Source organism: Chrysemys picta, chromosome 2, assembly GCF_011386835.1.
Source record: "Chrysemys picta bellii isolate R12L10 chromosome 2, ASM1138683v2, whole genome shotgun sequence".
NCBI classification, from domain to species: domain Eukaryota; kingdom Metazoa; phylum Chordata; order Testudines; family Emydidae; genus Chrysemys; species Chrysemys picta.
Window position 1 is genome coordinate 22,073,003 of NC_088792.1, and position 21,776 is coordinate 22,094,778.

The 21,776-nt window shown below is 42.1% G+C and overlaps 1 protein-coding gene across 2 annotated transcripts in view; it reads left to right on the top strand.

Annotated features, from left to right (window-relative positions):
• The window catches only part of UBE3C (ubiquitin protein ligase E3C), a 179,469-nt gene that overhangs the window by 143,991 nt on the left and 13,702 nt on the right, over positions 1-21,776 (top strand). For both annotated transcript variants that reach the window (XM_008162984.4, XM_065582755.1), the window contains 3 exons: positions 17,298-17,486; positions 17,599-17,665; positions 19,152-19,282. In XM_008162984.4, the coding sequence (XP_008161206.1) occupies positions 17,298-17,486; positions 17,599-17,665; positions 19,152-19,282 (387 nt within the window). The remainder of the gene's footprint in view (positions 1-17,297; positions 17,487-17,598; positions 17,666-19,151; positions 19,283-21,776) is intronic.

Genomic DNA, 21,776 nt, shown 5'->3' on the forward strand with positions numbered 1-21,776 from the left:
CTTATAATCGCTCCAAAATAGCAGTCTTCACAGTTTTGTAATATATAGCAGCATCCTCTTTCAGGGCCTGATGTTAGCTTGTACCTCTTCTATAAGAAAGGAGGCCAAACAGATAACTTGGGACCCTTCTTCACACTTAGATGTAGTAAGCCTCATAGTTTTTCACTAAATAGTGACCAGGTAGATCGCTGGGTCCTCTTCATTTCTCAGCTCAGACAGGGAAAGCCTGAGTTTAGTGGCAGCCTGGCTAATGAAACGGTTAATGAGCCTCTGCAGCAGCCACTCTGGGAATTTGTAACTCTTGGTTCCAGTGCTCCTTCTTGCAGCAAGTCTGGGTTCTGGTACTTTTGGCGTACTGCTTAATCTTGCTGCTGTTGTTTCTACTGTTCCATCATCCATTTCTCTTCCTTTTGCAGGATCTTAGAACCTGACACCCTGTTACATTCTTAAAGTAATATCTTCAAATTTGGGGATCATAAATCACATTGAAAGGTGGCCAATTTTCTAACAGAAATAATAGTTCATGTAAAATGTAATCCATTAACATTTATTTCTGGATTACACATCAATATGCTGAGATTTGTGAGTTATGCATGTCTGTATAACAACATTCAAAATTGAAAGCAGTGATCCAATATACTGTTGTATGGGAAATCATTTTCTCAATTGTATCCATCTACAAATGTTCATGTCAAGTGTTTTGCAGTTGCCTTAGAACTGTCCAGTCAGTGGACTTAGTTTTATCACTTATTGATACTTGGTTGCTAAGGTCACCAGATATGCAAAGTGGTTGCCTCTACTTATAAACATGAGTGTTTGTGATAATAAGCTGCTATTTGTTTTGTTTTAAGTATTAGTCCAATAGCATGAATTACTCCTTTCAGAGCATTTAAAAATTGAGGGTTTAATAATACAACAAAAACCAATTCAACCCCCAATTCAAAAAGTTATTTCATGGAAGGATTCCAGTCTCTGATCTATTATAACACATCTGGTCCATCTGTACTCAGAAAGTCAGCCAAACATCCAGTGGAGAACGTAGAGCAACAAGCAGCTGGAGAGATTAAAAACAAAAAGCTGCCAGAAGGAGCATTGAGGAAGATTCTTCTTGATGGAGATGCTGCCAGCTCTAACTATTAATACAAAAAAATTGTACCAAGTGCATTCTTGTCAAGCAGTTTGAATTCAAATTCTCTACCAAGGGGGTGCAGTTAATAGTAACAAGGGTTTTGATTGTTAATTGTAGAATATCTTTAAAAGAAAGGTTGAACATAAAATGCACTTCTGAGTAACTAACTGAAATTCTGTCAGGTTGTTTAAAATTGAGTGTTCTTGTTTATACTTGGATAAAGAACATTTTAGCCTTGAAGAATGAGACCCCCTGGATTTTAGTGTAATTGCTGCAGGACTAATTGATTTTTTAATTATCTTCTGCATTTGAGTCTTGAGGTTTTTTCTAGTTTTACTTTAGTATGCTAATAAACCTCATATAGACAAATACATTCTGTCCTGTGTTTGATCACCAGAGCTTGCTTAAGCATTGAGTACTAATTAACTGTATTAAGGTAAGGCTAATTCACTTTGTCTGGAAAAGAGCTGAGTATTTAATTTATACTATATGTCGAGTGTACATTATCTCTAGTTTTCAGCTAAACAACCACTTTAGTTCCTAATGAATTAGTGCCTAATAAATGCACCATAAATCTACCATTGTAAATAGCTGTCTTCATAACAGTGCCCACCCAGCAGCTGTGGCACAGACATTATCTACAGTGAAAGTCACTTTCAGTAAGGATTCTATCAGCAAGAGAGGTTGGAATTCTATTACCAACATATTAGGTCCAGTCCAACAAGGTGTTAAATGCTCTCAGTTCTCATGGACTTTCAGTCAACTTGAGGTTGCACTCATTAGGATTTCTAGTTAGGAGAAGGAACACTGTACCAGGCCATTTGAAATAGCAGTAGCTCCTGATAAAGAGCTAGCTCCTGCAGTGACACTGGCCTGGTTTTTCACTGGGGGCTCAAGTGCACAAAATGGCAGCCAGTAAAAAAAGTCTCACGGGAAAAGGCTCCTCCCAAATAGCTGTGTATATTGACTCTAATTCTTTCTGTACTTTAACTCCTGGTTTGGCAGCTAAGAAACTAAAAACTCTTGTAAAATGCTCAGAACATAAGGATGAGACTAAGTTCAAACAGTCTTTTAAAAAAAAAAAATAGGAAAACTCTTTCCTCTTCCTCAGAGTCCTCTTTGTCCAATGAGGAAAGTGAACTCCGTCATTTGTTTTGCTAAGAGTTTGAGTCTTCCAGCTAAAGGAGACTTTTTCCCCTTTTAGACCACACACAGGGTAGAAGGTATGATAGATATGACAATATCTTGGACAAACCTTATTGAATTAAGTTTTGTAGGAGTTCATTGTATTAGAAATGCAAATGTTTATGTACTGTGGATGGTGTATGTATTTCCACAGGAGGGGAGACCACAGCCTTCCAGGAACTAAGCTCAGTATGGGGTGGTTAGGCAGCACCTCCAGAGAGCTGGCAGCGTCTGGAGGGAGGCTTGCATCTACTTGTTCAGACTGGGTTCTTCAGGGACCAACAGACAAAGGGAGAATGTTTGATTAAATAGCCTGAGTTAACTGACTCACGTCTTTTTTTCTGATCCAGCAGAGAAACAGCACCTCTGGTCCAAGGGGGGGTCCCAGTCCTTAGGGAAGAGTTGGAGGGTCTTTGGCCCACTGAGATCATACAAGATTTGGTGGCTAGTTTTGAATAAAAACTGTTATGAACTGGTGATCACAGGAATACCCCCTGTGTGGGGTTTGAAGGACTAATCACCAACCAGAGCCCTAGTTGGAGGTGATCTCTGGAAGCTTTGTTAATGTGTGTAGGTTCTTTGGTTGTTCGAATGTTTTCTTTGTAATGCTTTTACCTTAAGAACAAAAGTGCTTGCTTAGAAAGAACTATGTGGTAACTTGTATGTGCTGGGAATTACACTGATTACCATCACTGAGGAGAGAAGCGAAGCAAGCCTGCTTAGGCACTCAACTTTTGGGGAATAATACAGTGTAGGAATGGAACTCTTCAACCTGGAAATATCCCAGTCCCAAGGGAGAGACAGACATGTATTCACCCAAGAGAGGTGATGGCTGAGGAGCCTGCTGGACCATCAAGGGGGAATCAGGTGCTCTGAGCTGTGACAGAAGATTCTCTGAGGAAGAATTTTGAGGCCTCAGAAGTTGCTATGAAAGCTTCTGTCGCCACAGAAAAGGAACAAATTAGTGCATCAGAGTCGCTTCTTCTCGTCAATGGTCAGCTGCCTCTGGTTCAGGAGTCTGGTTTTGGGCTGGCAGTGTGGGGCATGGGCATGGTGGCAGTGCAGCCCCTCCTTTCTCCTTCAACACTCATGCAGCTGGTTATCAATCCAGATACATATGTCAGTGTACATTTCCAAGCCCATGGGAGGCTCCATGTGGGCTAATTTGTCCTTGGCTTCCTCACTCAGCTCAATTCAGAACTGGTATAGTAGGACTGCCTCACTCGATTCCATGTCTGCCAGTGGAAATGCGCTGCATAGGATCATAGTCAAGCCCTGACCCTGTCAGAGCTTCCAAGGATGGCTTTGGCCATGTGCGTAGGATGGAGATCACTGAAGATGGTGGAGAAGGCCTGGAGGAAGGATCCCCAACACTGTCAACATCGCATCATCTGGCTCCAGCAGGGGAGAGAACCAGTCCAAGACTTCTCCTGTCAGCAGGCTGATTACCTTGTTAGCCTGGTCGGGGGGTTAGGTCCAGGGTTCGGAGCATAAAGACAGGTGACTCTGCCAGCATTCCATTTTTGCCAACTACAAGTTTCATACCTAGTTCCATCCTGCACTGATGACACCCTCCCAAAACCCTCCAGCTACTGATATGGTCCAATGACTTCACCACATTCAGAAGCAGCTGAAGGGTCAACTCAACAAAACGAAGGAAGTCTATAAGAAGCATGTGGACTGTCAGAAAAAGAAAAGCACAACTGGACAAAAGGTGTTCTATCCTCCAACCACTCCATATGGGCAGGCTGTCTCACAAGGTGGATCACCAATATCATGGGCCATATCAGATCTGCTAGTGGATTAACCATGTAGCCTTTAAACTTCAGCTACCTAAGTCCCTTAAAATACATCCTGTTTTTCACATCTCGCTCCTGAAACTGCACACAGAGAACCTGTTATCTGGTCATGTATAGCCACCACCTCTGCCTCTTAAGGTCCTGGGTCATGAAGAGTATGTTGTCAATGCCATTCCGGGCTCCAAACTCAGATAAGGCAAGTTGTGGTACTTGGTGGACTGGGAGGAATACAGTCCTGAAGAGTGTTTGCCAGTCACATTCATGCCCCATAACTGTTGGAGGTCTTTCACAGGACCCATCCTGATAAGCCTGATCAGGCAACATTTGAGGGCGGGCAGTGGTATGAGGCTCTGTAGGGCTAGAACCTGGATGAGCTGGTCACTGAGTGCTGCATCCACACCACCACCCAATGGCTCTGACAGAGCACTGTTTTTATAAGACTGTGAGCCTTATGGGATCAAGCGCCATTGGATGTCCTGTCCATGGAGGTCCTGACTGGCAGAGCCTACTCTGTTCCTTGATTGGCCCAGGCACACTATTCAAGGCCTATGGGAAACACCTGTAGTCTGTCTGTGCAACTAGGTGGCTTGCTGCTGCACACAGACCTTGCTGCACACTCCTGATATCTTGCCTTGCTCCTGATTTCTGGCCCCAGCCCTGCTCCTGATACATAGCCTTACTTCTGTTTCATGGTTCCCTGCTCCAGTCCTGACACCTCTCCCTGACTCTGGTCTATTAACCCTACTATGGTTGACTCCCTTGACACTGAACTGATGCAGCTCATCAACTTTGACTTCAGCCTGACTCTATAGCATCACACTAGTACAGACTGGTGCTTCCGGCTTTGACCCTCTAGACTGAACTCAGACCATGTTCCCTTTAGCCCAAGTATTTTAGCATGCTAGCTTGACGAGAGCTACCCACCACTGAGAAGCACACTCCCAGCTGCAGGATAGACATACCCTCAGAGAGTGCTCTTTCATAGCTCTCTGGTAAGATTGGAACTGAGGTAGAAAGATCCACCTTAGGTTACCTGACCCCCTGCAAATCCAACAATGCTAACTTAAGATGACCACTTCCTCCCCTCACGACGACGTGTAGAGGGGACATTTACCTTTCTTAAAATATGTATATCCCCTCTCTGCCCCCAGAATGCCCCAAACACCCTTTCTTCCACCATCTCTGGTGGAGGGGCCAGATTTACACCAGCAGAAAGTTCCTCTGCGCAGGGGGACTTCTCCACCAGCTGCCTCCAGTTGCTTTAAGGCCTTTTTGCACCACAAATTGTCCTCAGAGAACTCGGAGAGTCTTGCTCTTGGATTTATGCACCAGAAGTCAGAGCTTTTTTTCCTTTCTGGCACTTGGAAGAAAGGCTTACTAACTTACAGTACGCAGAACAATATGAAATACAGGATCTCAGAAAGAAACCTATCAAACAAGGAACAAAGTCTCATCCAAATAAATAAAATTCATTGTTTGACCTATGGCCTCCCAGCAGGTAAGTGTTCAGAAGCTTTATGTGAAAAGCACATAAAAAGCCAGACGTTATCATTTGAGCACTTTAAGAAACACGGAGGGAAGGGGTTGTTTCAGGCAGGATGGTATCTCAGTTTTAATTGAAACTGTAGTTGACATCCCAAAGGCCTGATCTGGAATATAGAACCACATGAGGAAACTTCAGTTTAATAACCGTAGCATCCTGTTTTTAGTCCTGCCATTGGACTATTTTTATGATTTTCACTGAGCCTTCATAATTGTATTTTAAAGTAAAATCTCTTGATTATTTCAGTGCCATTCCTTAACATGTCTGGAAATCTCTTTGCAGTGGGCATACCATATTGTTATTGAATTGAATTATGCTCACTTGAGCAATTCTGTTGCCAGTTCCAGACATGAGGAAATAATTCAGAGGTCTACACCGATGGACTTAAAAAAAATTTGGGGGGCAAATCTAAAATAATTATTCACACCTTCAAAGTGTCTAGCTTCATAAAACAAATGAAAGTTTCGAATTTTGTTTTTGCTTTACCTGTAGGAATATTAATGTGAATTAAGCAAGCTGTTGTTTTTTCCCTGAACATGTTTTCTCTCTAAAAAACACATTACATGGGGTATTGAACTTTTATCGAGATAAATGTCTGAGATCAATTATCAGTTGATAGTTTTAAACTGGTGGCTTTGTTCTTTTTTTATTCCACCTAGATTTTTTGTTATCGTTTTAAAGAAGCACACAGTTTCAATACATGAAATAGAGTTCTTTTAACCTACTGAACCCACATTGTATATTATGCCTATTATCCACAGAGTAATGATTTTCTTCAGACCAATTTCTTTTGAAGTTTAAATGTATTGTTTTGGTAAAGAACCTTTTAAAGTACTTAGGAAGATTTTTGCAAGTTTTTTAACTTTGACATATTCAAAATGAAAATTAAAGCTGTTTCTGTAAGTGTGCCCTTTTTGAGATGCTTTCCACTGAGACTTCATACATAAGTACCCACACTGTTATCTTGCACCATCTAGTGGCAAAAGTTGAACAGACAGAAAAGGCAACAACATAGCCTGTCTTAAAGATCTATCAGCCTATCATGTCATTGCTAATGGAGGGTGTCTGATATACACCCAGGCGAGTAGTATAGCTTTCAAAGTTGAGTGGCAGGTCTACAGTAGTCCCATTTGAAATTCTAACGAAATAAAGGATGGGTTAAAACTAAACTACACCTATATCCACGAAAACTTTTTTGTCAGCCCAAACTTTGCCCCTTGTGCAAAATATCTTTGGGTCTTCCTGGCATCGTGTGCCTTGTATGTCTGTCAAATCAGTCCTACCAGTCACAGAGTAAGACCCCACTGTTTGAGTACAGATAATAAAATTGATCCCTTGTTGGTTGGAACACTAGGAACATGTAGTTAGCAAAATCTCCAAGGATCTTTTTTCAAGCAAATGTCTTTACTTTTGTCTGTGGTATCACAGTTGTTTGCCATGGAAATGTTACTGTGTCAGAAGCAAGATTATTTATTGCAGTTAAAGAAGAAATAGGAGCCAGGGAACTGATTAGGAAACCAGGATTCTGTTTTTTTTTTTACATTTATTTATTTAGATTTTTAAAATACATCTATAGGTGCCCATGCAGCATGCTCGGCACCTAGCTCATAGACTGAAAATTACAGTGTAAATCTAGATAAAGGGCTGTCCATAACTATATCCACTTCAAACTACATGGCCCTGAACAGAGAAGGGGAAAAGTTGGGCTTTTCAGCATGCCGGGATGGTTAACAAATCCAGGCTCTGGTGCACCAAGTGCAGGAGTGAGTTCCAAATTCAAGGAATCTTCACAGAGGATGCCCTGCCGATTGCTATTCAGGGAGCTCTAGCACAAGTGTTTTGATTGATCTCAACTATCTTGTAGTAAAGATTAGGGAAGAGGAGAGCTAATAGAAAAAGTGATACACAAATGGAATAGTAGCTAAAGATTTGTTTACGTACAGAATTTGAAAAAGTCATGAGACATCTATTGGTCTTTATTAAAACAAACAAAGCACCTTTGCAAGATGGGTGCAAACAAACACACATTTAATATGGCCAAATGCAATGTAAGCTATACTTTCAAGATTAGGAATTGTATTCTATAAAGCAGTGACTCTGAGAAGGACTCTGAAACCTAGCGAGGGGAGTGGGTCTCAGAGCTCAGGCCCCAGCCCAAGCAGGAATGGTTACACTGCTATTTTTAGTTCCATAGCACGAGCCTGAGTCAGTTGGCCCAGGCTCTGAGAGTTGTTTTCTTGCAGGGTAGATATACCCTAAAAGAGCTCAATCTACTTAGTTTATTAGACAGAAGGTTGAGACGTGACTTGATAACAGTCTGTAGGTTCCCACATAGAGAGACAGTATCTAATGAGGGCCCTCTTTAGATTAGCAGATGAAGATATAATCAAATGGCTTGTAGCTGAATTCAACAAAATTAAAATTGGAAATAAGACACCCATTGTTAACAGTGAGGGTAATTAACCTTGGCACAGATTACCAAAGTATGTGGTAAATACTTCATCAATATGTGAAGTCTTTAAATCAAGATTGTCTCTTTCTAAAAACTATGTTCTAATTCAACTACAAATGTATTGGGCTAGATGCTGGAATAACTGGATTGAATTCTGTGGCATATGTTGTTCGGGAGGTCAGACTATCAGACCATAATGATCCCTTCTGGCCTTAAAAATCTATGAATCAATAAAAATAATGCTGCTAAAGCTATACAGATTATCATATTAGCACTCTTCATTGTGTGTAGTACTAGAACATCTTATAGCATGAGATAGTATATTACATAAAGAAGCCATTTTTATTAACTCTTTGGACCTGTGTGTCCAAAGCTGTGACCACTAGCACCAGTTCAAAATGCAGTGGAGGGTAGTGTCTGGAAAATATTTGTGTACCAGAAGGGAATTTACCTATCAAATCAAACACTTTTAAAATGGTTAGGGAATGTTTACACTGCAAGTGAAGGTTCAATTATAGCACAGGTAGGCATACTTATATTAGCTTTAATCTAGCTAGCACAGGTAACAATAATACTGTACATCATGGGGTAGAACAGGCTAAAAACCATGGTACAAGTCTCGTGTGGGGACACTGGATATGTACTCTTGTTGCTAGCCTGTGCTGAAACCCATGCCACTAAGCCTTCACTGTTGTTACCTGTGTTAACTAAATTAAAGCATAGGTGTGTCTACCACTGCTGCAATCATACCTTTACTTGTAGCATAGACATAACCTTAGGCTACATCTTCTCTTAGAAGCGTAGATGGGGGGAGGGAGGTTCCCAGCTCACATTTATGTATCCACACTAGCTCTGCTTGAGCTAGAGTTCTAAAAATAGCAGGGTAGCTATGGTAGCATGGGCAGCAGCTTGGGCTAGCTACCCTAAGTACGTTCCTACATGGACCCTCAGGTATGTACTCGGCAGCTAGCCTGAGCCACTGCCCATGTTACTGCAGCTACACTGCTATTTTTAGCATGCTAACTTGAGCAGAGCTAGCGCAGGTATGTCTGTGTGAGTTGGGAATTGCACCTTCCAGCTCCAAGTGTAGATCTAGTCTTAGGGTAGGTATGTCTACACTGGAACTGCAGGTATAACTTCATGCTCAGGTAGTCATAGAATCGTAGGACTGGAAGGGACCTCGAGAGGTCATCTAGTCCAGCCCCTGCATATCCAGACTAGCTCTGATTGACTTAGCATGCTAAAAATAACAGTGTGGTTGAGTCTGCACAGGCAGCAGGACAGACTAGCCACCCGAATACATGCTTATAATCTCATATGAGATTATAAACGAGGTGGCTAGCCTGTCCTGCTGCCTGTGCCACCACAGCTACATTGCTATTTTTAGCGCACTCGATCAGAGCTAGTGTGTGTATGTGTATCCAAGCTGGAAATTACATCAGCCCCAATGTAGGAATAACCTTAGAGTCAGATAGTTTCTAAAAGCATCCCCAACCCTAACAATCACCACTGTTTGGTTGCTCGTTCAGCAAAATTATTCTCCTTTCGTGAAGGATAAAATTAAAAGATTAATGGCCTTACTTCAATCCTGCTGTATTTGGAATATTTCCGCATCCATACTGGAACCCATTTTATATCTTACTGATAATATAGTATATCCATTTGCAAATCAATAGTTTTGCATGCCAAAGTAGTTTGATAAGCTTATTTATTTGTAGGATTTTTTAGTACAGTAACAAAACCTTCAAGTACTGTCCCTGTGGGTTCTCCACTTCAGGTGTCGGTGCATCCTAGCACTGTTGATTGGAGATTTTCGGTAGCAGTATCTGGTCGGGCGTGTGCATACGCAGTAGCAGTCTCGCAGCACCGCTGTTACCTCATCGAGCACGCGAATGCCCCCGACCCCTTCAGTTCCTTCTCAACTGTCCTCAGCTTGAGACGGAGTCCATTAGCGGTGTCACTGTAAACCTTCCAATAAGATTAGATTAAGTTAGCTTAGTTTTTACCCTTGTTTATTAACAATCTGTTACTTACTTAGTATAGTTAGAGTTAATTAAATCTAGTTAGATAGCGATTAAAAAACAAACTTTCATTTCCCGTCCCCCAATTTTCACCGGGGGCGTCTCAAATATGCCTGGCTCCCCAGGCTTTAAAAAATGCACTTCATGTAAGGACACGATGCCAATCTCCAATTGTCACTCCCTTTGTGTCCGATACTTAAGTGAGTCGCACATACCGCAGAAGTGCGCTCACTGTAACAATCTTAAAGCTAGAGCAAGGAGAGATAGGGATCTTTGCCTTAAACTTATTCTAATGGAGAAAGCCTTCACTCCAACATCAGACCCCGGACAAACTGCGACAAGGGACTCCCCGGACGCATCCTCCATGGACAGACTAAATGCCAACACCTCTATAAAATCGAGGAAAAGGGCCATGTCTCCACCGAGCCGAGAACAGTTATAAAAGAAACGGTCTCTGGTGAGATCTTTGCCCGCGGTGCCGACCTCCTCCAGAGTAAGCACTTTTGACGCACTGGGCTGCTCCAGGACCTCTGCTTGCAGGATAAAAGAGTTGAGTAGCAGGCACAAAGCAGCATCCTGCTCCATGGCACCAACTACCCCTGCAAAGGGCACAGTACCACAACCTTAACCACCTGTGATGGCGTCCCCTCTGGCACTGAGCTCATTGGCACCAACTGCAAAACCTCCGAGACCTGCATCCGCAGCACCTAAGAAGGCTACACACACAAAGTCTGCATCAGTTTCGTTTCCACCTAAAGAGGTGGCACAGAAGGATACAGCATTGTATACGTCGGCACCGATTCCCCTTATGCACTCATCAAACATGCAAGTGTCCTCTGCACCCGGATCTCCACTGCTTGGCATTGCCTGCTCTCTGGTACTGATGGCATCTGAATTTCCTATTGTTCAACCTTTTTTTCGAGGAGGATGATACACAGGAGGCAGTTTTCTCTTCTGGACACTCCTCCCCAGCAGGCACTGAACCTCATTATAGACCATGGGAACAGAATACCAGGGATCTGCTCCCATGGCTCGTAACCCATGGATGTGCCTTCCCATGCCATTTCACATTCAATTGCTGCAATGGGACCCATGGGCAGCCTACAGGTCTCAATTCCACAGACCACCTACTTCTCAGAGGAAACCCATATGCTCTGCAACAACATCAGTACCCAAACCTTCTGACGTAACAGAGGAGAGGGAAGAAGACCACAGAACAAGAGACATCCCCAGCTCACAACTCCTCTTCTTCCCCTGATGAAGCAATTATGCTCCCGCCTCCGAGTACTACAGATGACTTAAAGCACTTTCAGAGCTATTCCGACAGGTGGCACAGAGTCAGAACATTCCTCTTGAGGAGATACCAGGGACACAACACCAACTCCTCAAGATCTTACACATTTCTTCCATGACGAAAATAGCATTGCCCATAAACGACGCTTTGATGGAACCTGCAGAAACGGTGTAACAAACACGTGTCACCCCCCCCCCCAACCAATAAGCATACGGACAGGAAATATCATGTGGCAAATAGAGGTATGGATTTCCTCTTCGCACACATACAACCTAACACCTTAGTAGTGGAGGCAGTTAACCAATGGGGCAAACAATCTCAATTCAAATCCACGCCCCTAGACAAGGACTGGACGAGATTCAACCTCTTGGAGCACAAAGAGGTTTAATCTTCATAGACTCTTCCATTTCACACGGCCAATTACACAGAGTTACTTGCCAGCTACGACCACGACAATTATACCAAATTGAATGATTTCGTCCAGGATATTCCAGAGGGGAAAAAAGGAACACTTCCGAGCCATCGTCAACAAGGGCCAACTTATTGCTAGAACAGAGCTGCAGGCATCCCTTGACGTGGCAGACACAACAGCATTCACGACAGTGACAGCCACAGTTACATGCAGGGCATCATGGTTACACTCATTGGGAATCCCAAGGGAACTTTAGAACAAGGTAGAAGACCTTCCCTTCGATAGGGAAAAGCTCTTCTCCGCTAAGACGGATGAGGTCCTCCACTCCATGAAGGACTGTAGAGCGACACTGTGGACCCTCGGGATCTACATGCTCCCTAACAGGCTTTACAACTGTAACAGGGACAACACATCGCAGTGCCAATAGAGACCATATGACAATCAGAGACAAAGGCACAGACCATAGAAACATCGCCCTAACCAATCTCAGGCCGCGACGTCCCAAGTGCCACCAAACAAGATGCAATTTTGAAACGTTGGTCAAGGGTCTGACTGACTTTCCCCGACCACCAGCGTCATCGGCTTTGACCATTTTACCAAACGTAAGCCTCTATCACCATGGACCATTGGGTTTTAGAGATCATTCGAACGAGTTATACCATCCCCTTTACCTCCGTCCCACCTACCCACCTCCCTTCCCCGTCCCTCTTCAGGGACCCTTTTCACTAGCATCTATTGAGACAAGAAGTACATCATCTACAATTAGGGGCCATGGAACAAGTTCCACAACGCAGAGGGAAGAGATTTTATTCCCATTACTTCCTGACTCAAAAGAAAAATGGGGGTGGAGACCCATACTAGATCTCAGAAAACTCAACAAATTTGTCCGTACCCACAGATTCAAAATGGTCACACTGAACTTGATCATTCCTGTGCTGGAAGAAGGGGACTGGTTCTCAGCCCTTGACCTACAAGATGCGTATTTCCACATTACCATCCATCCCCCTCACAGATGATTCCTACGATTCACAGTGGGACAAAACCTCTGCCATTCAGACTGTCAAAGGCTCCACAAGTCTTTACCAAAATCCTAGCGGTGGTAGATGCTCATTTGCGAGACAGGGAATATTGATATTCCCATACTTAGACGATTGCCTGCTAAAAGGCACCACACTGACAGATGCATTATGAATTACCGTATACACTCGTTCATTAGCCCATTCGTTTATAAGCCGACCCCCCACCCCCAAATGGATAGGTAAAAATAGCAAAAACTGTCTGATCCTTTCATAACCCCTATATTTCAGGGGTTGGAAAACTTTGGCTCTTGGCCCATCAGGGTAAGCCGCTGGCGGGTCGGAACGTTTTGTTTACTTGGAGTGTCTGCAGGCATGGAGCCCCTCCAGGTAAACAAAACAACAATGTATTAGATATTCAATTCAATGATTTCATAAAGTTTAAACTCATCAAATTTTGGTGTAGACCCGTTTATAAGCCGATCCCCGCTTTTTGATGCGTCACTTTTTTATCAAAAATTCGGTTTATGAACGAGTATATACGGTACTTGACAAACCATCCCTCCCTGGGGCTACAAATCAACTAAAAGAAATCTCCCTTAACTCCTGTACAACAAGTAGACTTCATAGGAGCGCACCTGGACTCAGTGGAGGCCAAAGCATCAATACCGATGCTCCGATTCATAGCAATGACCTCCCTCATATCGGTGGTCTCAGGCAGCCCATGGGTGTCTGCATGCACCCGCCTACAACTTTTAGGACATAAGGCAGTTACCACTTGCGTTGTAAAACACGCCAGGCTACGCATGTGCTGCCTTGAAGGATGGCTGAGCTCAGTATATATCCCACAAAAGCACAGCCTAAACAAAAGACTCACACCGACCCCCGAGGTTCTACATTCACTACGATGGTGGACAAACCCAATAAATGTTTGCTTAGGCATCCCGTTTCAGCAGGATCCGCCATCCATACAATTCACAACAGATACCTCACTGATCAGATGGAGAGCTCACCTAAACAAGTATACCATCCAAGGCACGTGGTCCCCCATGGAAACACATTTACAGATAAATCTGCTCGAATTACGCGCGGTCTGCAACGCATGCCTACATTTTCTCCCTCTTATACAAGACAAAACGATAAGGTTCCTGACGGACAACATTTTTATACGTTCTATATAAACCACCAGGATGAAGCACATTCCCACTCCTTATGCACAGAGGCCTTAAAACTATGGAACTGGTGCATAAAACACATCACTATTACAGCAGCATACCTCCCGGGTTGGCTGAACATAATGGTGGACACATTAAGCAGACAGTTTTTCCAAGAGCACGAATGGGAACTGAACGACGAAAAAACATCATATTTTTCACAGGTGGGGATCCCCATATATAGACCTGTTTGTGACGCCAGCAAACAAGAAATGCCCAAAGTTTTGCTTGTGAGCATGATCCCTAGGGGACGCTTCAAATGGAACACTTCTTTTCTATATGCATTCCCACCGATACCGCTAATCTCCAGAGCAATACACAAAATATGAACCGACAGGGCCAAAATAATACTCATAGTACTGACATGGCCCAGATAGACTTGGTTTCCTTACCTGACACGCATGGCGAGCTGTACATCATTCCCTCTCCCTTGCCTATGGAATCTTCTCTCGGAGGAGGACAGTCAAGTCCTCTATCTGGACCCGGCAAAACTTCACCTGAAGGCGTGGCTCCTTTATGGCTCCACCATGAAGAACTAACCTGTTCAGAACAAATAAAACAAGTGTTGTTAAACAACAGGAAACACAACATGCGTACTGCTTCCCTCCAAAAATGGAAAAGAGTCTTCCTATGGTGCCAGAACATACAAATATCTGCAAGCCAGGCACCACTTCCACTAATCCTGGAATATTTATTATCCTTAAAGAACTCAGGGCTTGTTATGAGCTCGCTTAGAGTTCATCTCACTGCCATCATGGCCTTCCATCAACAGGTAGATGGCACCTCAGTGTTCACTCACCCGATTACTAAGCCATTTCTAATGGGCATGCAGAACACGTACCCAGACATCCGAGAACCCACGCCAGCATGGGACTTAAATCTCGTTCTCAAAAGTCGAATTATTAGCCACATGCTCATTACTTCACTTATCTATGAAAGTGGCATTCCCGGTTGCCAGTACATCAGCACGAAGAGTCAAAAAGATAGGGGCTCTCATGGCTCACCCCCCATACACAATATTCTTCAAGAATAAAGTAACACTTAAAACACATCCTAAGTTTATGCCCAAAGTATCGTCTTCGTTCCACCTCAACCAACCAATTCACTTAGCTACATTTCATCCAAAACCACATACTAACGCTCAAGAGACAGTCCTGTACACATTAGATGTTCGCTGTGCCTTGGCCTTTTATCTGGACAGAACAAAGCCCTCCCAAAAATCTGTTAGACTTTTTGTGTTGACATCAGAACGATCAAAGGGCTCTGCCATATCTATGCAAAGTTTATCTAAATGAATATCCAACTATATATGTGCTATTCACTACACAACACAGAAGTCCTGGGCATCAGAGCCCACTCGACAAGAGCTTTATCTACCTCCATAGCATTCCTCCACAATGTGCCCATTCTAAACATCTGCAGGGCAGCCACCTGCGCCTCCGAACACACATTCACGAACCACTACGCAATTACTCTCGGTTCAAGCTCAGACACAAGACTAGGCCTCACTGTACTAGCCTCAGCAACGAACTCAACTACGAAGTCCCTTCTGTCCTCATGAAAGCACTGCTCTACATTCACCTGAAGTGGAGCACCCACAGGGACAGCACTCAAAGAAGAAGAGATTACTCACCTTGTGCAGTAACTGAGGTTCTTCGAGATGTGTCCCCTTGTCCACTACTCACCCTTCTCCCCTCTACTTCATAGTACAAGCTAAACACTCCATGGTAGAGAAGGAACTGAAGGGGTTGGGGCGTGCGCGTGCTAGATGAGGCACCAGTAGTGCCACAAGACTGCTACTGCGCACCCCCAACCAGACACTGCTACCAAAAATCTCCGATCAACGGTGCCAGGACGCACTTCACACCACAAGGGGAAACCTCTCGAAGAACCTCAGTTACCGCACAAGGTGAGTAACCTTCTCTTTTCAATATGATTAAAAATTATGGGCCTGTTTTTTCAGAGATGCGGAGCATCCACAACTCCCATTCACTTAGGTTGGAATTGTGGATGCTCAGCATCTCTGAAAAATCAGGCCCATAATTTTTCATCACTTCACAATTTTGATATAAGCCTGATGTAGAGAAATGTTGAGCACCCACAACTCCCATTCACTTAGGTTAGAGTTGTGGGTGCTCAACATCTCTCTAAATCAGACCTATATCAAAATCGTTACTTTTGGCCAGCAGGAATTGGGATTTCCTTATTGTAATGTGATGTTGCAGAATGCACTAGTACCAGTGTTCTCTTTACCAAACAGTTAAGCTAGAACAGCACAGTCCAGCCAAACTGAGCCTTTTTAACTGCTTCCTGAGGGGAACTCTGAGATTCATACACTTGTGCAAGCTACTCCTGTTCCCAGGGATAAATATCCATGGTGAAAGCCTCGCCCCACTGAAGTCAATGGCAAAGCTCCCATGAACTTTAACAGGCTCAGGATTTTGCCACCAGTCTCTAGCTCAATGGTTCTCAAACCGTGAGTCGGGACCCCAAAGTGGGTCGCGACCCCATTTTAATGGGATCACCAGGATTGGCTTAGATTTGCTGGGGCCCAGGGACGAAGCTGAAGCCCGAGCCCCACCACCTGAGGCCAAAGCCTGAGGGTTTCAGCCCTGTGTATTGGGACTCAGGTTACAGGCCTCCTGCCTGGGGTTGAAGCCCTTGGGCTTCAGCTTTGCCTCCTTCCCTTCCTCCCCCCTTGGGGTAGTGGGGCTCTGGCAGGCTCAGGCTTTGGTCTTGAGGGTCATTTTTATTGTCAGAGGCGTGTCGCGGTGCAATGAAGTTTGAGAACCACTGCTCTAGCTGATTCATAATACTCTATTTAGTATTTTACACCTACATTCTTCCTAGAAGTGGATTTTCTGACACCTCCCAGCCCCAATTACTTTATGGTAATTAGGCACAGGTGTATGTATGTATGTATGTATACCCAGTTTTACACAAGTACAACTGGAGGTCAGGGGCTGAAAAATCAGGTCTTGTGATACCTCAAATCTTATACCATAATTTGTACTCCTATATATATATCAGTATGTAGTAATACAGCCTCATGATATTCTTTTCTCCAATTTCAATGATTTTATAATATGTTGGTTATTTTCAAGTATGTAAGTCATGTCCTTGAGTTTTCTGTGGCTCATTTTTGGAAGCATAAGTTTTCCATTTACGTGCAATATATAGAATTAGTGTTTTTACCAGGATTATGAACAAATACATATTTTTATGTTTACAGGTGGTTGAACTGAAGCCAGGTGGAAAGGATATTCCTGTCACCAGTGCAAACAGAATAGCCTACATCCATCTTGTAGCAGACTACAGACTAAACAAACAGATTAGACAACATTGCCTTGCATTTCGACAGGGTCTTGCCAATGTTGTTAACCTCGAATGTCTTAGGATGTTTGATCAGCAAGAAATACAGGTACTTCTGTTTAGCTATGTTGGAGAAGTGTTTGCTTAATAATGATTTCAAAACTGAAAAAATTGTTCAATTTCTACTTCAAATCTAATCATCTAATTTTCACCACATGCAGGTTTTGATTTCTGGTGCCCAGGTTCCCATTAGTCTGGATGACCTTAAATCCTTCACAAACTATTCAGGCAAGTATATCACAACTACACAAATGAGCTATCATGGCTGATTCACAAATAAAGAATTAAAAAAAAAAATTCTCTACGTTTTCATCCTAAAGCATCATCTTAGAAGAGGAGCTAGAGCCCAATCTTGCCCTTTTGATGTCAGTGGCAAGGCTCTCAAAATGAGAGGCCTTTGGATTCCCTGAATTTAAGAGGGTTGGAAAAAATAAGATCAGATTTATCAAATGTGGGTAACTAGAGTTACACAGATATACCCATGTTTAGGTACCTAGGTATAAATAAGTGAGCACTGCAGTTTTCTTTGACTTCAATAGGAGTTGGGAGGCTCAACAGCTCTGACAATAAGGACCCAAGTGACTTTAGATTTCTGTTTCAACCAACGCGTTCAGATACTTACCGTTGAAGGAGTCAAGAAGGGATAATTCTTCCGCCCTTAATCTGCGAGCTACCCATTGAAAACACTAGTTCTCAGTGAAAGGCTTTGCTCAGGGTTGCAGAATTGGACGATACATAAATGTCAATGCACATTTTAAAAACTGATTTTGTCTGTATTGTATTCACCCTTTCCTGGGTATATTGATTTATAGGAAATATACAGTCATACTCACCCATTCCCATTACTCTTTCTGTCCTACCTCTTTATAATAATTATTGCATAATCAGTTGTGAAAATGACTAAACAAATTTGGTTCAAACCCATTTATCATGCTCATTTGTCTCATACCCATCTCAGAAAAGATGTCTTGAATTAATATTTTAAGTCTGCTAAAAGTATTTTATTTCTGAGTAATTCTTTGAATCTCCATTTTAATCATAAAGAAATGCTTTCCTCAGTATTCTGCACAGCGAAGTTTTCTTGCATATTATGATTTTGCCCAAGTCCAGGAATGTATTTTGTGCAGTGAAATGTTCTTCCATTATAAAAAGACAAATTAAATCACACATTGCATGGCAATTCTGTGCATTGTCAATTCATTAGTACCAAAGTATAATCAATCTTTTTTCTTTCTACCAATGAATATTCAATTATAGCCGTATAAAAGCATATTATGATTGTAGAAATGGCTACCTTTGAATATCCTAGCTATTGCTGTCAGTAGGCTTTCAATATTATCATTTTTCATTTTTTTTCCAATTATTTTTACTTTCCTTTAAAAGAATTGTTACTAGTAGTGTTACTGCAAAGGGAGCCAGATTTTTTTTTTTAAATGAGATTCATCCTGGAAAAGTGCAATTAATAGGACTGGAAGAAAATGATGCAAAACACAGATACTAAGGGAGGGAGAAGTTTGTGAAACTAATGTCCAAAGAGGCCTGCAGGTGATAGTGAACAGCAAATCAGATGAATTGGCATGATGCTTTTAATTTCTTTCAACCTGACTAGAACTGATAGGATAGTCTCTTAAATGATATATTAAAAATAGTTTGTCTACTTGCGTATTGTATAAAACTGATTTTTCTTTTAAAATGTTTTAAAATTGTATTATAGGTGGATACACTGCAGACCATCCTGTAATTAAAATATTTTGGAGAGTTGTGGAAAGCTTCACTGATGAAGAGAAACGCAAACTACTCAAGTTTGTTACAAGCTGTTCTCGACCTCCTCTGTTGGGTTTTAAGGTACACACCTTGCTGAATTTTGATTAAAATTAATTACATGGCTTTGATTAGAGTGCTTGTCCAGACTACTAGTAGTATCCAATTATCACAGAAACAAACTGGCTGGTTTAAAATATGGACATTTATATCTTTAGGAATTAAGAAAACGCAAGAAAAAAGTCTGTTTATAACCACAATTGCTACTTAAACATTTGCAAATGTGCATAATGAGTATAGTTAATCATATAGCTTACAAATATTTTTGTGAAACATTATTTCAGATTCATGCATTCTGACTGGAGAGTTCCTTTAGGTGGGTAGTGGGACTTTGCAAGAAGTACACATCATTAAAATGTTTGTACTTTGCTGTGAAGGATGCTTGCTGCACTACTTTTACTGCATCTCATCTCGATTAATAGTGTACATAAAGCAGCATTGCCATCAGTTTCAGGGAACAGATTGATTTTAGCTTGAATGTGTTCAGAAATAGACAGAAGAGGATTTAGGATATATCAATATCCACTAAAACCCATCAGCATTTGAATCCAGGAACATATTTCTCATGTTTCCTTTTGAATATCATTTATCTGCTTATACTTCATTACCCATCATCCAAATATTGTGCTAACAAGTAGCTTTTCTTAGACTGCTATTTGCAATAGAGTCTGAATGTGGAGAAAATGTTTATCTGCCACTTGTAAATATTAGTGATGGGTCTGTGCAGATCTCAATCTTAAAATGTCTTCAGGGATGTTCAGACCAGTGGTTTTGGTTTGCTCTGTTGTAATAGAAGCAATTCTGACCTAAATCTGGCTTTGGATTCCAATTCCTCTAGAAGTTTGGGAATGTTCAGTGCTTGTCTTTAGTGAATATATTGTAAAGAATAGACGGTTGAATGTCAACGCAGTAGTACAGTAATAGTAAATATGTTGTCAAGCACTATAGTACTGTTCTGTCTAACAAATTAATACAAATCTGTGCCTATCTGGAATGTATAGACAGTCATCAGTGCAGACAATCACTTTCAAATAACACTTTGATATATTGCTCTCTTTCGCTCTTATCTTAGATGTATTGCTGAATTAACTTACTCTTAGGCTATACAATTAATAACATTTCACATTATAAGGCAATTTGAGGTTATCTTTAACTAGCAATGGAGTGGTAAGTCATTTTTCATGTTTACTGGATAAATATAGGCATATGTACTAACGGCAGATGAATGCAAGTTCTGTGTCAAGTATTGCAGTTCTTATCACTATTAGATTACAAAACATCTGTACTTATTTCTATTTAGGGTTGTGAGTGAGATAATTTTCTCGCTAAATAAATATTTCTAGAGCAGTTTTTAACATTATTTTAAATAAGAATATTATGCAGTTCAGATGAGTGCAACAGCATGGAGATGAGGAAAATATATTTGGAGTTCTGCACACTTTCACCATACATGATATATTAAAATTAGATCTAAAAAACCTATGGTAAAAGAACTGTATGGTTTCAAAGTCAAGCACTAAGAAGTTAGGAAGTGCCAGAATTGAGGTTGCCTGTGCAACTTTAATTCAGTCCTCTTGTGTGTATGCATTATGATACGGGCTTTTATTACATGATCACATACTATTTCTTCCCCAGGGCTTCTGCCCCACTCAGTGAATGAGTAATTATTTAATATTTCTTTTGATCACCATTCAGTGTGTGGCTCCAGGCACTCCATACAAGCCCCATCTTAGAAATGTCCACAAGGAAGTGAATAATTCTAATGAATATAGAATTATTCATTTCCTCGTGGACATTTTTTCTGTGATGCTCTCACTGTAGTATCTGAGTGCTTCACAAATATTAATACATTTATTCTCCCAACACTTCTGTGAGATTTGATGGTGCTGTTGGTTTCCCCATTTTGCAGCTGGGGAACTGAGACACTAAGAGAGAGAGGCCAAAATTTTCCATTAATTTTGAGAGTTTTGTCACAGAGTGATACTAGCCCTTTAAGAGGGAGCAGGGCCAGTGCACCTGTGACTGGCCACCTGACCCCAGCTGAGCTGTAAAAGAGGGCACCTAGGTATAGAGAGGGCGGGCCTGGGTGAGTCAAGCTGTGAGCCAGTCAGGAAAGGGGCAGAGAGAGTGGAAAAGGGGCCCTCACTGCCTGCTCTCTGGGACTAGGGAACCTGGAGCAGCAGGATTGCCAGAGTTCCCTGAAGGGGAAGCAGAAGGAACCTGAGAACTAAAAGGGTGAAAACCTCTGAGAGCTGTAGCCTGGGGTAAGTTGAGGAACTGTATGTTAGTTGATTTGACATTGTTTGGACAGTAAAACTGCATAAAAGGGACTGTGGTCATGGCAGTGAGCCCTTAAGCTGGGGAGAAGCCCTTGTTACAGTGCTCAACTTGGGACACCTAGCACTTGATTTTTTCAAACAACTTCACATTTTTATAGCACTTTGTGTGTTCAAAGCACAGCTCCAGTCAATTTTTAGTTGCAGCTGTAAGTACTCAGCACTTCTGCAGATCTGGCACC